General features: G+C 32.6%; 1 protein-coding gene across 5 annotated transcripts in view; it reads left to right on the forward strand.

The window, feature by feature from the left end:
• The first annotated feature begins 317 nt into the window (after positions 1-317).
• The window catches only part of LOC113494684 (casein kinase I), a 148,533-nt gene continuing 132,206 nt past the window's right edge, over positions 318-16,644 (forward strand). The window contains exons 1-4 of one of the 5 annotated variants that reach the window (XM_026873093.1): positions 318-561; positions 9,564-9,670; positions 14,772-14,893; positions 15,961-16,155. In XM_026873093.1, the coding sequence (XP_026728894.1) occupies positions 430-561; positions 9,564-9,670; positions 14,772-14,893; positions 15,961-16,155 (556 nt within the window). In that variant the 5' untranslated portion in view covers positions 318-429. Of the gene's footprint in view, positions 562-1,779; positions 2,139-5,790; positions 6,172-9,563; positions 9,671-14,771; positions 14,894-15,960; positions 16,156-16,644 lie in introns of those variants that run through there. The other 4 variants (XM_026873094.1, XM_026873092.1, XM_026873095.1 and 1 more) reach the window with 4 other exon arrangements.

Below are 16,644 nucleotides of genomic sequence, written 5' to 3' on the forward strand. Positions count from 1 at the left end.
ATCGCCACTACGTGTCGTGAAAGTTGACCTATATATTTAGTTGACTTTGAGTTGTGAAATCGTAAGTGAGATTGTGAGTGAGAAATAGAGAGCCAAGAGACGAAGTGTAGCGGGGAGGTACCTAGCTCAGACAAGCAATATAACATTAAGAAGAGCCTTCCAATGTTTAGAGTTCCTCAAGCAGTAAATACAATAAAAAAAATTAAGACCTTTTCTAAAGCAAGCATTCGCAAAGATGTGCAATATTTGGATAGAATATTTTTTTTTATCATTGTTTTTTTGCTGTGTCAAAACGTAACTGTCAAAATGTTTCAAAATTTGGTAACACCGACACAGCTGTTAGCGTGTCGAAGTGTTTATTTGAACTATTTTGTGTTAAATTGTTACAAAATTTACCTTTTAAATTACTAATGCTATTTTAAACAAGTCATGGATTCATTTCAATATGCACTTTCATTAAGAAAGGAGTTATTAATTGCCAGTAGATATAGAATAATCAGAAAAATAGGTGGCGGTTCTTTTGGAGATATTTATTTAGGCTTAAGCCTTTCAAATGGTGATGTAAGTGGCTATATATCCTTATAATATCAATTGCTACACTAACTTATTACGTCCGTAAACTTTCAAGTGCCTAGGTTTTACGAAAGTGGTAGTTTAACCTTAAAGAAATTGATATGCAAAGGGCATCTGAATGTTAACCTATATAAGTTTGGATGGCACTGTTATCAAATTATATTCTTAGTTGCATCACAAATACATCGGTGACTAAGGAACCTCGGCCGTGGCAATGAAAATTGTAGCAAAGATAGCATGAACCACGTCTTAATAATAGCACATAGGTAATAGTTAAGTTCTGAACTTTGTATGTATATAAACATTGCTAAGTTTAAAGTTATATATATGCATGATATATTATGTTACCCAGCTCTGTGTAATGTTTCCTTGAAGAATGTTAAGATCTTCCTGTTTATCTTTTAATTAATACAATTAATGTTAAATTACAGGAAACATTAATAGATTACTAATTAAAATAATACACAAAGCAGTTTGTTTTAATCATAACCTTTTTATTTTTAATGTTCTTTTGAAAATTGTTGTTTGTTTATGTGGTTGCTGTATTTTGAAACATCATACTTATTTTTGTGGAAATATTAACACATTATCTTATATGTGACTAACAAAATCTTTGAAATGCTTATCCTCTTAAATTCACATGGTTCTAAATCAATTTAATTAATTCTGAGACTAGAATAAAACTAACAATTACGTGAGCTTATTATATTACTGTTTTTTTTATAATCAGAGACCTAAGTGCCTATAACACAAGCTTTGATTCGAGCTACATTACAAAGAATGATAGTATTCAATGTCAACAAATTGATATGCTTTTCATATTTAAAAGATACAAAAATAACAATATATTGAGTAAAAAACAAGATAAAAATTACTCTACTATACTGTGTTTATTCTGCCACCATATTTATATTTTTTCTATGAACTTATTCAATAATAAAAGAAGGCATGAAAGACGCATGAAAGGGTTTCTATAATATGATAACATATCCACCTAGTTTCGTAATTCTACCAAATAATAAAAACAGTGTTTTTATAATCTGGCAACATTTAAAATTTTGTAATGGCTACGTTTAGAAACTAAATAATCTCACCTCTTTGCCGATCATAAATTGATTTTTATAACATTTAAAAATAGAAAACACATTATATTAGTAACAAACGCATTTTTGCACTTCATAAGATTTACAATAATTTTAAAAATATTTGTTGTGTTATTTAAAATACCTTTGAGACACAAATATTTTTTAAAATTCCAATCGGAAGAAAGTACCAAGAAATACGCGTGGCCTACTTTTCGAACGCGTTACGTCCTCCATTCAGTCACAGTTTCGTAAAATGTAGCCGTGAATTTATTATTGTTTTTATTCAAAAAGTGCGTAATTTGTGCTTTCGAGTTATATTTTTACAATCCCCGGGACGATTAATTATAATCTGCAACCATGTCGAATTTTATGAATTTACGGAAGGAAACATTGATCACTGGAAAATACAAGGTGGTGAAAAAAATCGGCGGAGGCTCGTTCGGTGATATTTACTTAGCGATCAACATCGCTAGTGGCGAGGTAATGTGATTTATTATGTTTATTTATTTGTCTCTATTCTGCTTTCGTAACATAGTGAAATGAAGGCCCACGCGTCATCACTGGCACGTTATGGCGGGGAGAGGGGTGCATGTTGATTATTTTCTATGACGTATTTGTAGGGAAATGAAGATTGGCCTTCGATGTTATATTTCTAGGATCTTTAGAGATTGTGTGGTCGATCAGTGTTAAGAATCGTTGGAATTGTTCTGGTTTTGTTGTCACGTAATATTTTAAATTTGGATGTTATTGACATTAGGTCTACAAAGCTACAAATAGCTCGTAGCTTTCACCACATGCCCATACATCAATCCGCAAAGCACACCATTCGAGAGCGTTATTGAGTATTTTATAATATTCTGTTAAAAATCGTAATGTTTATTGAATACTAGGTCAGTGGATCATTCCAATTGTGTAAATATTATGTCACTGTACCTTATGTTAGCCTGCCATTCTGTGTTGACTGTGCCCTTGAAAACGGAATTCATGTTATTTAGACAAATTGGTGACAACTTACATCTTCTAATAGGATGTACAGATGTCCAATATTTGAGTTGACTTCACAAAATGAGACAATAATAGATATTTTATACTATAACATTGCTATGAATATACATTAAAGTATGTGTGGATACTAAAATAGTTTTGCAGATTATAAATAGCCTGAATGAGATCAACGGGTCAATATGTATCACTAGAAAGTTCTTAACATAGAACAATGTGTTTTAAATAAAACAGGTGCTGTTTAGTGTTTGAGACACATGTTGCATTCATCATAATATTGTATTCAAGATGTCTGACAGCTCAAAAATACAAACAATAGAAATTAGAGCATCACTGATCATTTAACTATGTAAGATAAAAGTATATTTCTCATGGTATACAATCAATCAAATGAACCTAGCTTGGTCCACAACATTAATATAATAATATGAATTATCAAAGTAAACAAATCACTTCAGCTACTAATTTAAACTAGTACATACGTGGAAACAATGTAGGTACCATCCCAGAGATTGAATAACAAATTCTTGAGAAATGGCAATGTTCCTCAGGTGTCGTCTTGTAACTTGAAACTCTACACAACTCTAATACAATATTTGTTTAGTAGGCACACTGGGTTATTCTTAAAGTAAAATGTAATGAACCAGTGTTTGAAGCCTTCTATCATTTTTTAAGTAAAAATATACAGTTTTGTTAGTATGGCCATACCTCTTTATACATAGTATATTAACTGTGGTAAAATATGTGATACTACAATATACTTCGCCATTTTATTTACTTCTTTTTTCTGTAACTTTTACAACATAAAATGTTATTTGTAGATATTTACAAGTAAAATTATGTGTCTTGTATGCAACACTATAGCAATGATCAGATCCTGATGCAACTGGTTGTTTTTAGAAGTTTGAATTCACCAGTGAGTCAGTTACAACTATAAAAAACAAACATTTATGCTTTTAGTGGCAATGTTATGCATATCTGGGGGCCTATCATAACCCAAAGTAGTGTGTATTATTGCAGTTGTGGAAGAGAGACGGTACTATGTACTGTGGTGTTTTCTTCTGCACTAATGTGAATTTAAGATGTGGTTGTACAAGGACTGTAGTTTGATAGCATTGCTATTAATATTGAGATGTTGATTTTCTGTCAACATGACTAAAGAAAATGTTGTAAATTAATTTAATATCAGGAAATAAACTGATACTTTTACTGATCATTTCTTGTAAAAAAAATTTTTTCTGTGATTAGTTGTAAGAAAACTGAGTAAACAGGATAAATAATTGAAATAATAGGAACTTAAAATTAACTGTTATTTTGTGGTAAAGGAATGTGGTCATTCTGTACATTCATAATTGTTTTTAATAACAAAGATTCTATGTGAGGCATTAATAGTCATTGATAAGATTTTTTTATGAATTTGATGAGGTGATCTGAAACAATTCAATGAAATGTTTCTTTAGACAAGTTGTTATTAAATTGAATTTGCACACATACATCAATTGGTTTATGCACAAATGTCTCAGTAATTGATAAAATATTATTCCCGATACTATACTATTTTTTAATAATAACTCCTATATTAAGGATTTTAATCTTTGTCATGGGGGTTTCACAAAAAATCTAATCACATGCAATGCATATGGCATGTCAAAGAAATATATTATCTACCTACAGTTTAAACTTGAATAAAAATGTATTAAGAAAGATTTGACATCTAATTAAATTGAATAATAGAGATTTGATCATATGAATCTATCAGCAATGATAGAGCTTTCCCATTTAGACATATATGTAGAGTTAAATCAACAAAATATTTATATTTTTCCCCCATTTAGTCATTATGTAAATTTAAGCTAATTTGAATCATGTTTTGTTAAAAACAATGAACTATAACTACAGTTGCACGGATAGCCGAGTGGTTGAGGTCATCACGCCAAACCCATTTTGCGCGACGTGTCGCGGGTTCGATCCCCGCGTAGGAGAAGCATTTGTGCGTTCCACGAATGCTTGTCGTGAGTCTGGGTGTCTTTGTGCATGTAAATTGTATGTTTGTGAAACCCCTCGCCACACAAGAATTAAATTCCTTAGTGTGGGACTCGTTGAAAAAAAGGAAAAGATAAAGGTTTCTATTTACATTGAGATGATACTCGTTGATTATTCCACCAATTTTACCAATTAATTTCTTTCAATAAATTGTTTTTATCTTTAATAATTACCTTTGTCTTGAAGAGTTGGTAGATATCTTTAAGGGATGTTTAGAATTGTCTTTTTATGATTAACCTATTATAACCCATAACTGTGTTTTAGGTTATAATTATGGTATAAAATCATTATTCCATCATTTATGCAATTTATTTTACGAATATTCTCCCAAACAAGTGCCTTCATGCCTCCCCTCCCTTTACACCGTAACTCCTCCCACCCTATTCAACCACCCACTCTCTCTATGTTGCTTTGTCCATTAATATTTGGTTCAAAAACTCTTTGTTTTACTTCTGATTTTCATTTATATATTTATAATATACTGATTATGCATACTTATAAGCAATCAATGTAATAATTAACACAGCCCATCATGGTCCACCATGGAACATAACTCCTCAATCCCCCAAGTGGCGCCACAATACATCTAGTAATATCAAGAGCACAGGGTTCTCATTAATAAAATACTACTAAAATAGTTGAAAAAATAAGATTATTTGGCATGTAGACACATCCAAGTGTACCATGAATACCTCATACCTCACTGGTCATATCCATCCTTAAAAAGATATTTCTTACTGCTAAGCTACAGATAAACGATTTTTAGGGATCTCTGAAGATACCTTTTCATTTGGGTAAACACTAAGTAATTCTATTCTAAACTTGAATTGCAAAAAAAAATAGTATTTTTTAAGTTTTCTAGAATCGAAAAATACATTTGCGATTAGTATTGTAAAAATTAAGGTTCAGTACAAAGTACCAAATACATGTGAGGACCAACACTTGAATATAACTTAGCTCGAATTTTTAATACAACTTTGATTTCTATTTCTTATTGTTATAAAAAACATTCATTAGAAATTGTTAACAATTATTTTTCCAAACAGGATAAATCGAGTTGAATCGAATGGCAACATCAACGCGTCTCAATTTGGTAGTCGAGTTGTTCTAAGAGCTGGCAACACTGCCATTGTGACGTCACATGAAATAGGCTGACGACACCTTTTTAGACTTCGTAATAAAATAATTTTCAGTGGTATTTCGTAGTGTTTCTATGGTTTATAGTGATTTTGAACAAACGTAAACTTTAAATTAACTCAGTGTTGTGTTAAAATTTCACTCGGTGCGATGGGCCACCAATAATTTTAGTGACAACGAGTGATGAAGGAAAAAGAAAATGGCTGCCTTCGAACGCATGTTGTTAACCCGAAAACATATAATGATAAATGACAGATACAACCTTATTCGCAAAATCGGCGGTGGCAGCTTTGGGGACATATTTTTAGCCATATACGTTAACGATGGAGAGGTAAATAAAGTTTCCAATATCGATTTTGGTACTGGTCAATTTTGAGGAACGATTGCTTGTGTCAAGACGGCCGTGTATTTCGGGGTTTTTGTTCTTGAAAATGGCGGTCTGGGCGTATATATTGATAATATAAAGGGCAGCATTCAATATAAACCTACCTTTAATTTTATGTCGCTAAATATTTCTCATGTAAAGGACGATTTACGTAATTAGGACACACTTGAAAATCCTACCCGTCAGTATTATATACGAGTAGTCAGATGTACAGATCTTATATTTAAGTTGTACATAACGTGATATTTTAGTGTTTACAGAACTGTAGTTCTGCAATATTCCTGTATAACAATGGCTTATGTGGCGATTGCGAAACTCCTTGGATGAGTTTCATATCGTGTACAAACTTGTAATGTGCGATCAAGGCACCAGCTGTGAGCTCTCTTTAATTAGATAATTGCCTATTACTTTGCACTTGGTAACTTTGATGCTTTGTTACATACATCAAATTTATTACTATCTACAAACATGTAAAAAACAATAAATTTGTTTGTAAATCTGTGTATAACACAACTTTCTATTTAAGTGATAAATTATGTTAAATTATGCTTGGTAATAAACCCAATTTCAAGTGATTAATATTCATAAAAATACAAATTCATACTAAATACAAATAAATAAATATTCTATTATAGTCTAAGTCATTGTCAGAAGACAGGTATTCACAAATACGACTCTTAAGAAATTGCTTAAAGATAAATTTGTATCCATGTAGGTAGCATATTATTATAAATTTAAATACTGTATCAAGGAGTTGATGACAAAATCTTTTCGTATTTTTTTCACAAATCTTCACTCTCAATGTCATAAGGTCTTGCATTTTAATAACAAAAGCAACAATAGTCATAATTTTTGATTATCAATAAAAAACATGTTATTAAGGAATCCCTGACATTGAAACAGTAATGCTCTTAGATTAGTATTTTTTATGTTAATATTGATCAAATAAGCTAAATAAGAAGTAGAAAGTACTTCTTTGGTGAAACTATAATTTGATGAGTCAGCTGAAATCCTTATCACAAATGTAAGATCACAAAACTTAACATTATATAAACAGTATTGTGTAAAAAGCTATTAATTATATAGGGTAAATCTAGACTATGTAACATTGTAGCATTCATTTTAACCTCTGCCCTGGAAGACATGAATATAATATATATTTACTTGCTCATAATGTAGTTATTTACTAGATGTATTTGTTTACCATTGTTTATTTATCTATTGGGATTGAAGTTCAGATAGATAGGCAATAGTTATGTTATTCTCAATGAGTTTGCATGCACTGTATATCAAACTAAATATACCCATACAAAAACATTCTCAGAATTCATCATTCATAGAAGCTAGATAATATACATATTTCGCTTTAACACCATTTCATCTTACCCACTTTCTTAATATCAAAATTATGCCATGTAACTTGACAAGGTATTAAAATATTTAGGTAACACATGAAAATATCAAAATTCAGAAGCTTGTTGATGTCAGTTTTGTAAATACTAGATAGACAATGTTTGTTTTTATAATAACATGTAAATTATGAAATAATATTTATTCATACAATACATATTCTGTTCATTATTTAATACAGACATGGTTATTTAAATAACTGTATTTATGAGATGCTTTTAACTTACTGGCCTTACTGCACACAAGTTTGAAAAGAAATGATAATATTTTAACATATAGAAGTGACGATTTTTTACTAAAACACAAGCTTGTTCAAGCCCCCAATATAAATATTATCGGTCTGGTTTTTTAATTATGCTTTTTAAATAATTCAGGTCACAGCCAAACTTAACTGTTAGTCTGTTACTCAGTAACACTGTTTTGTTTATAATATATTTGCACATATGTGGGTCAAAGTATTTAGCTGCATAGTTTCTCTACTGACTTATCTTGATCTGTTTGATAATTGGACCTTACACAACATTAATATACATTGTTGGTAATTTGAGCTTATCAATCATGATTGTCAAGAAGAGTAATTTTGGTCCACTTTCAATGTCTTGTACCCATCCATTGTGGGTGATATAAACATAGTAGCTTGTATTAAACTGTGTATTTTACTTTACCACATTATTGAGCACAATATTTCCATAATTATAATCAAGTACTCAAAATATAGTCATCAGTAACACATCCCTGGGTTTTTAAGATTTTATTAATTATCTTTCTGGTAACAACTGTCAAAGTTATTAATATGCTGGATTGAATATCCATCCATTTTCTCAATTTTTTTCGCTGTTTTTTGCTGTTACTTGTTAACGAAAACTGTTTGTTACATTTTCTGTGGACTAACTGAGAGTAACCTACTACTACTATTGTTTATTTCTGAGAGAAAGTAGACCATTAGCAGTAAAGACAGGCACACAGTAGAGAACCTACTGATTAACAGACACCAGGGATTTTAAAATGAAAACTAATGTGTACTTTTTGTTTTCTACCTTTGTTGTTGGTTTGTTAAAACTTAAAGGCACTTTTTAACATGCTTTATGTAAAATTAATTAACTAAAAACGCATGGGTATGTTGAGGTGTTTATCATGTACAGTTAAAGTACAAAACTTGCTCTCTGACTAACTGCATGAAATGCTCAAATAAACAAAGTCACCCACCTACATTTAAAACGAATACAACATTAAAAGCTTTCTCGAATCGGCAATGAATACTTATCAAGTCCTAATACTAACTCCTATAACACAAAACCTATTTAATTTAAAGACTTAATCACTAATCGAAAACCGCACTCTCCCGTACCGTCGCGAGAAAGCCCGGATGTTCATTATGAATTGTGTAATGCCGTGACAGGTGGTAGACGGTGGTGCCATATTGTTATATATACATGAAAATGATAAACATATGTACGAAAGCAGTATAGAACTTCAGATGTCTCGAACTGCACTGCATTCTGCTCTGCACAGAGCTTGACGCATAGCAACAATGTTGTTAGGATATTGTTTTCGTAATCAGCCAATGAGAACATTTTTTATGTTCAAATTTATGTTACAATCATTTTTAAGCTTTGCTGAATCATGTTCGTGAATGTTTTGTTCTGCCTTTTTAATTGTCTATTTAAGCCAGATTTTTTTGGACTGTTAAGATTAATCTGTGGAGAAATGCCTCTAAAAATCTTTAACGTCTGTTAATTTGTATATTATTTTTCAAAAATCTCGATTTGAAAATTCCTCCTGATTAGTCAATCATTGAAACAGTATTATATTAGTTTCTGATCGTCATTCCTTAATTTTAACCATACCGCTATTTTGTCTTCTGATTATTTTAATAGCAATGATACTGTGTGTGATTATTCCTCATGTTTATTATGCTTTTGTTGTAGGAGGTAGCAGTGAAGATAGAATCTATAAAGGCGCGACACCCACAACTTCTCTATGAAAGCCGAGTGTATAAGATGCTCCAAGGGGGCATCGGCATACCACACATAAGGTAAGTATCTATCTTCCAAAAAATTTAGTACTACTTAATTTGTTATAAAAAATCGATTTAAAAAAACCAGTTAGATGCGATGCTCTTGTGTTTTTGGGTGTAACAATCACGGGTACTGATAGCATATTGAGATATGGCAATTACGGCAAATGACAACTTACAAATAAAATTGATATTAAAGAATCCCCGCAGTGCCTTCCACATAACTAATGTTTCTTGGCAGGCGGATAGAAACATACAATAAAGTTATATATAAAGGATCCGGTTTTTTCCTTTAAAGTTCAGAATCCCTATGACAAACTTTCCTTTCAACAATAGATTGAAAAAAATAATAATTGAAAACTAAGTAATGATATACTCAGACGGAAGTGAACAAACAAGGCATAATACCACACTGTCACCTCTAATTAGTTCACAAAAGATAAGTTACTATAAATAACCCTACGAACACGGTGCACAGCTAAGTGTCAGCGGTAACTATCAGTTAAATACGTACAAACGTACGGTAGGACGCGGCGAACCGTAACGTTCGCAACTGTATTTTGTTGTCGAACTCCTGTTTGAACGATCATACCTGAAATGATTCTCATCGATATCTTTAGAGCCCATACGAAGTATTGTAGTTAATATTTCAGAAAAGAATAACTGAAAACATTATATTTTCTAAAATTTCTGTAACCTGAATGCCATGCGTCGCTTTTGGTGCAAAGTAAGCGCTATTTATTTAGTTCACAAAATTAAAAAAGGCTAGAACTTCCGAAAACCGTTAAAGAGCCCACCGAAACAAGTTGCGAGGCTTTTTATGAGAGACAGGCATGAACATGTTCGATGTTTTAAATGGAAACTATTAATCATTGTCACAGTAACTTATTTTAACCTATTAATTATCCATTCATCATACCTTTAACACCTTTAATCGTCAAATTACTGTCACATCCATCACGTCAATTAGTTTCTCATCTAATTAAATATTCTTCACCATAGGCAACAAGTCCTTGATTCAATTGAGGTCCTACGGCGCAAAATCAAATAGAAGTCTGACCTCAATTCAATGTTAAATCGTTACAAGGTTTATCAGATTTCGATATAGGTATAACAACCGTTGTATATAAGTTTATAAACTAAAGCCATAGAAAGCGGGTTAGCTAACTTGCAATTTCGTGTTACATGCGCGAATACGATTTATGTGGCTTCGGCAACCATTTTGATGTCGAAGTTTAAAAATTTTCCTTCTAAGTTTTCTTTGTGAGGGCAAAGTGTATTGTATTAGGAAAAAACTTTGTTGTGAATTTGGCAATGTCGAAATCATACCTAATATTTTAGGGTGCGTTGTTAAATTTCGTCGAAATACAATTTCAAAGAAGCTGCTGTCCACAGCTCCAAGCTTCGTAATGAGATTTTTTTGTGAATAAAGATAATGAAACCAGTTTGTGCACCTGGTTGTTGCACCGGGTATAACGGTATTCAATTCAAACACATTAAATACTATCTTTGTTGTCTGTCGCTTGGTTACCGTGGTTATGAATGTAAAACATACGTTCGTCATTTCGTTCATCATATCGGGCAAACCACGCGACTACTAGGGCTTTCTAGGTATAACGTACTTTAATTTATTTCTAAAAAGCCACACAAGGCCAAGGTTATAACGGAAAAATTACCACGCCCCAATCAACGACCATAGTTTTATAGTTTGTTATCGTAACTATTATAAATAGAATTTAGTAATGGATTATGCGTCAATAATATTGTTTTAGATGGTAATTTAGGTTATGGTCCCTGAACCTTAAATATTAATTAACTTGTAAACAAAACATGTACGCTTGAAAACCTACATACCAAAGTGTGGACCCATTAGGCCATAGTTTCTATGTCATTGACGTAAAATACGCAACAACTATCAATAAGCATAGTTAGGACAACTAAAGAAGCGTGGGTAACTATTGTACTGATAGAACGACCTACTAAACGTTAAAGAATACGTTTCGCAATTAAAAAACTTTAGAAATAACTAGATTTGTTTGCAACATTCCTCGTCGATGTTAAGGTTAACTCCCAATTGACGTTCTTTACGATGACGAAGTGAATCACGAGCTTAATATTTAGCGATAACATTGGTCAAGGTACCCTATTTATACTTACCACATTCTTTTCCACAAAAAAAGTTTAATATACACGCGTTTCTACAAGAACAAATTGTACAGCGCGAAACAACTGCGAAATTCAGCGACAGACGTTCAGAATGAATAGATACATTAATAACATCCTACATTGTTCAGATATACTTGACATATTTTTTGACGGTCATCATTTTACACATAATATAAAATCTCATTTTTTGAAGGCCAATTTCGCTATATCATTATCTTGTAACTCAAAGTGATGTGTTACAAGGGTCAAATAAAATATACGTTCATTCATTGTCAGATTGTTAGCTAGCTAGTTCAATGCAGACTATTATTTCGTTTGAACATGAGTATAACCTTCAGATGTAATGTTGCTTTGAGACACGACTGGTCTAGTCTGCCTACACGCTCTCGCATTTCGTCTTACTATGGATATCTTTTGCATTCGATTGCTTCTGTGACCTCTCAGTTTAATGTATGATTGTTAGGACCTAATCGAATTCTAGTCCTCTCATAATTCCCTTTATTTATATGTTACCCAAACCAAAACACATATTTTGTCATCATTGGCCTAGCCTTTTCCCAACTATGTTGGGGTCGGCTACCAGTCCAACCGGTTTCAGCTAAGTACCAGTGTTTTACAAGGAGCGACTGCCTATCTGACCTCCTCAACCTCAAGTTAACTGGGCAACACGAAACCCCTTGGTTAGACTGGCTGTCAGACTTTTTCAAGCTTCTGACTACCTCTAACGACTGTCAAAGATGTAGGAATAACAGCCAGGACCCACAATTTAACGTGCCTTCCGAAACACGGAGGAACTCGTTATGACAAAGATGGTCACCCGTCTACGGACGAACCGCGTCAAGCATAGCTTAACCTGTGATCGAATCACTTATGCGGTTATAGCTTAGCCACGAGCTCCTCTTTTTTGCTATATCGATATTACACCGAAAGATATGGATCACAAGTGTAGAAAAACCGACAAGTTCCGCGAATGATAATCACGACAACACCTACATTTTATTTTTCAAAGACAGCTGCTAAACAAAATTCCTATCGTCATAAATTAAACCCGCCTTACTCTGATCACGTTTTCGGTTCTATTCTGTCAGCCCTAAATTGCAAATGGCTTGACCATCTGACAGCTCATATTCGAGGTTTCGTAAATCTTAATGGTATAACGTTTAGATGGAAATATTTTCGTCTTTACCTCCACGCGTCAGACGTCCACAGCGATCGAATTTTATAGATATGTACTTGGATTTATAGCATACGAATTATTTAGGTTGTCCGCTTCCTATACGAAGCACTTCCTTAATAAAAACAATAATTTATGCAGCTTCGGCTTCCGATTTAGTACAAGTAATTTAATTATGGTACTTTGGGTGCCTTGTACGATTTTTTATAAATTTGTTTCTTATAACAGTTACCGGTTGACTTATTCATAAGTGTAATACATAAATATCAATTAATTAAAGGATATGTTCTTGTTACCTAGTTCTATCATTAATACTTTTATCGTCTAGGTCGCGCTAATTGAAGCCGCATCGTAAATTAGAATTGTTTTTACAAATTGTGGCTTAAAACATTTTCAGTGTTCGATAAAACATATTTATTAATTTTTATGGATTAATATTATTTGTAATAATTTGTATAATTACACAAACCAAAATTATATTTTTAGTCCTGGAAGAAAAATCTAAACTAATGCCAACTTTCTACTTTCGTAGTTAAAAAAAATGTCTAACTTAACTGGCGTGCCTATACAACAGACACAAAGCCTAAAATAACCGCATTGTCCGCAGAGAAAAGTTTTTACATTCGCCAAAACGTTGGTTACGCGTCGCGGCGCCGCGTAATACTCACCGTGAAATTGTGTTGTAGCAATCTAATGTACAGCTCTTGTTGAATGTTCATATAACCTGGGATCATGAAACTGAAAACAGTTTCAATATTACTTCGTATTTTTATGTGATTATTACAGATTAGATTGCTATATATAAAACGAAATAAATGATGAAATATGTCATAGGTATATCTAAAGAAATCCTAAATTGTTATTTTATACCATAAATATTACAATTTGGAAATAAATCTATCTTCATGACGACACGAGAAAAGAAGCGCCACCTATTAGTTAAGATAGCTGTCAATCTATCCAAAAAACCGGCGCAAATGACTGGCTTTAAGATCAGACTATTGTTGGTTGCGTAACTAACATTTGCAGGTTTCTAAGTATACTTTCATATCTGACTTTTACGTGAATGCTGTGCGAGTTATTATAGTTCACCTGTCTATTGATCCTTAAGGTGTAGGATGTGCTAAAAATATCCATAAAATCGTAAGTATTATTATAACCTTGACTCGTCCTTTGTTATTCATGAAATACGCTAATGTTTTTATGAATAACAGGCACATTTTAAGGAAATTTACCAGACGTTTAACATTGCTAAACATTACTACGCCTCTGTTCACGTGTTTTCAATATAAGCGAATATACGTTTATAAATAAACATACAATTGTTCACATGAGCGAGTGACATCGCGCTGTAGCGAGCTGCGTTCAGAGAAAGTTCAGGTATTAGGTATAAGGCCATTGTGTTATATCATAATACTCCTTAGCAATATTGAGCGCCTGAAACGCTAGAGCATCTAAAATAATGTTAATAGGATTGTTTTTGTTATTGTGCGTTTGTCTTGCCTTGTCTTCCTAGATCCATTTTTAATAATAGTGATTTGTAATTCTATACGATATTTTCATAGCTCTATACTTACTGAAACACAATAATGTCATAAAACCTCGTCATACGCTTGAGGATAACTAATTACGATTGTGTTGTCAAAATAAACTATTTAATCGTCCTAACCAATACACTAATCGACAAGATATATTATATCTCTATAAACACCAGAGGCCAAGAACTTTTGTATGTGACACACAACATAGTCAGCTCATTACCGAGTCTGTTTGTTCCAGATGGTACGGCTACGAGAAGGACCACAACATCCTGGTGATGGACCTGCTAGGTCCCTCACTGGAGGACCTCTTCAACTTCTGCTCGCGCCAGTTCACGATCAAGACTGTTCTCATGCTGGCAGGTCTGTATTTTTGCCCCACTTGCATTAATATCTGAATTTTGGAAGGGTCGACTGCGGATTGTTACGCTTCTACTAAAACTGGCGTCCATTGTTGGGTAAAAAGTATAGATTTATCATTTATTTAACCATTGGTAAGAAAAATTAATCGTTAACTGTTGTTTTTTTTACAGTATAAAAAAAATTCATTGTAAATTTTGTCATAAGAAAATGATGAATTATCAATAAGTTGTTAGACGAAAATAGACAATACGCTAATTTAAGGTTTTCGATGATCACTTATTTCTTATCATGAGCAACCCATGTTCATTATTGTCACAATAATAATAATAACTATTTATTTTACTAAAAGTCGCTTTTGTTAGATATAATTCCCGATTTTGATGGTTTAGACAATAACTTTCAATTTCAACTCAAGTATTAACCAGTTTTACCGCCTACTCATTTCCTCTATTATTTATTTATACGCACAAATCGGAACACCAAGGTAACATCATTTTGCCTTCATTGTTTACATGTAGTAACATTTGGGGCTGTTCATTTTGCTGCCGTTGTAATGATGTATTTATTTACTGCATACTATCATAGTCTTAATAATTATTTTCTCTATAGAAATATGAACAAATCCAAATGTTACCTTATTTTTGCGTTATTCTGATATGAATTGAATGTAAAACAGTTTATATCGTTTACAAAACGAATACATGTTGCATTGAAAATGCAAACTCATGTTTTAAGTATATCTCAATCTGCTATTGTCTATCACCATCTAGAAGAGTTGACTTTTTTTTCGTTTTACTTGTGAAACAAAAAGTAAAGAGTAAATAAGGTCAATGGAAGTGGTGGATATTCGATTTATTTGTTTGTATAGATTTCTTAAGTCATTTCGCAAGACCTTTTGTTTTTTTTACAGAACCCAAATGTGCAAGTGTTTATTCAACTTTATTTTGAAACATTGAATATATCCTCATTTTATAAAAAAGTTACGAATATGGTGTCTAATGGCGAGTCGAACTCTCATTCCATAACGTAACATAACAATATGTAATGGACTAATTAATTGTACACAGATCAAATGCTGGGTCGCGTGGAGTTTATCCACTGCAAGTGTTTCATCCACCGCGATATAAAGCCGGACAACTTCCTGATGGGCATCGGGCGCCATTGCAACAAGCTCTACATGATCGACTTCGGCCTCGCCAAGAAATACAGGGACCTGCGCACGCGCACCCACATCACCTACCGCGAGGATAAGAATCTAACCGGTCAGTATTATAATTAAATCACTATCTAATAATTAAATTAAGTTCCTTCCCCCTCATACTTCTGCCGTGCCCGACAGAGTTCAATATTTTTGCTATTTTCATTTGTATAAATAAGTATTAAACAGTAACTACCATTGTACGATTTTGGTATCGTTAGTTTTTCAGAAGCGCTTCTGTGATCTTAGTAAATCTCACTTTTTCTTCTTAGTTTTATCGTAATAAACAGTGATAAGGTTAAATATACATATTTTACTAATTTTGTTTTTGTCCAATTTAATGTATTTTAAGGTAACACAACCGCAAAAGACGTTAAAGCTAAAGACTGGTCGTTAGATAATTTTATTTTCAGCGCGTACCAATAACCCAGCATTAATTATGCCTGTATGTATTGAATCTATTGTCACCATTTGTCTAAAAAAATACTTAACGGCTGTTTGATGAATTTCGGCAGTTTTAATGTCTGTCTAAGATTAGCGCCGCCAACAATAA

The sequence above is a fragment of the Trichoplusia ni genome, chromosome 6 (genome assembly GCF_003590095.1).
Source record: "Trichoplusia ni isolate ovarian cell line Hi5 chromosome 6, tn1, whole genome shotgun sequence".
Classification (NCBI taxonomy): Eukaryota; Metazoa; Arthropoda; class Insecta; order Lepidoptera; family Noctuidae; genus Trichoplusia; species Trichoplusia ni.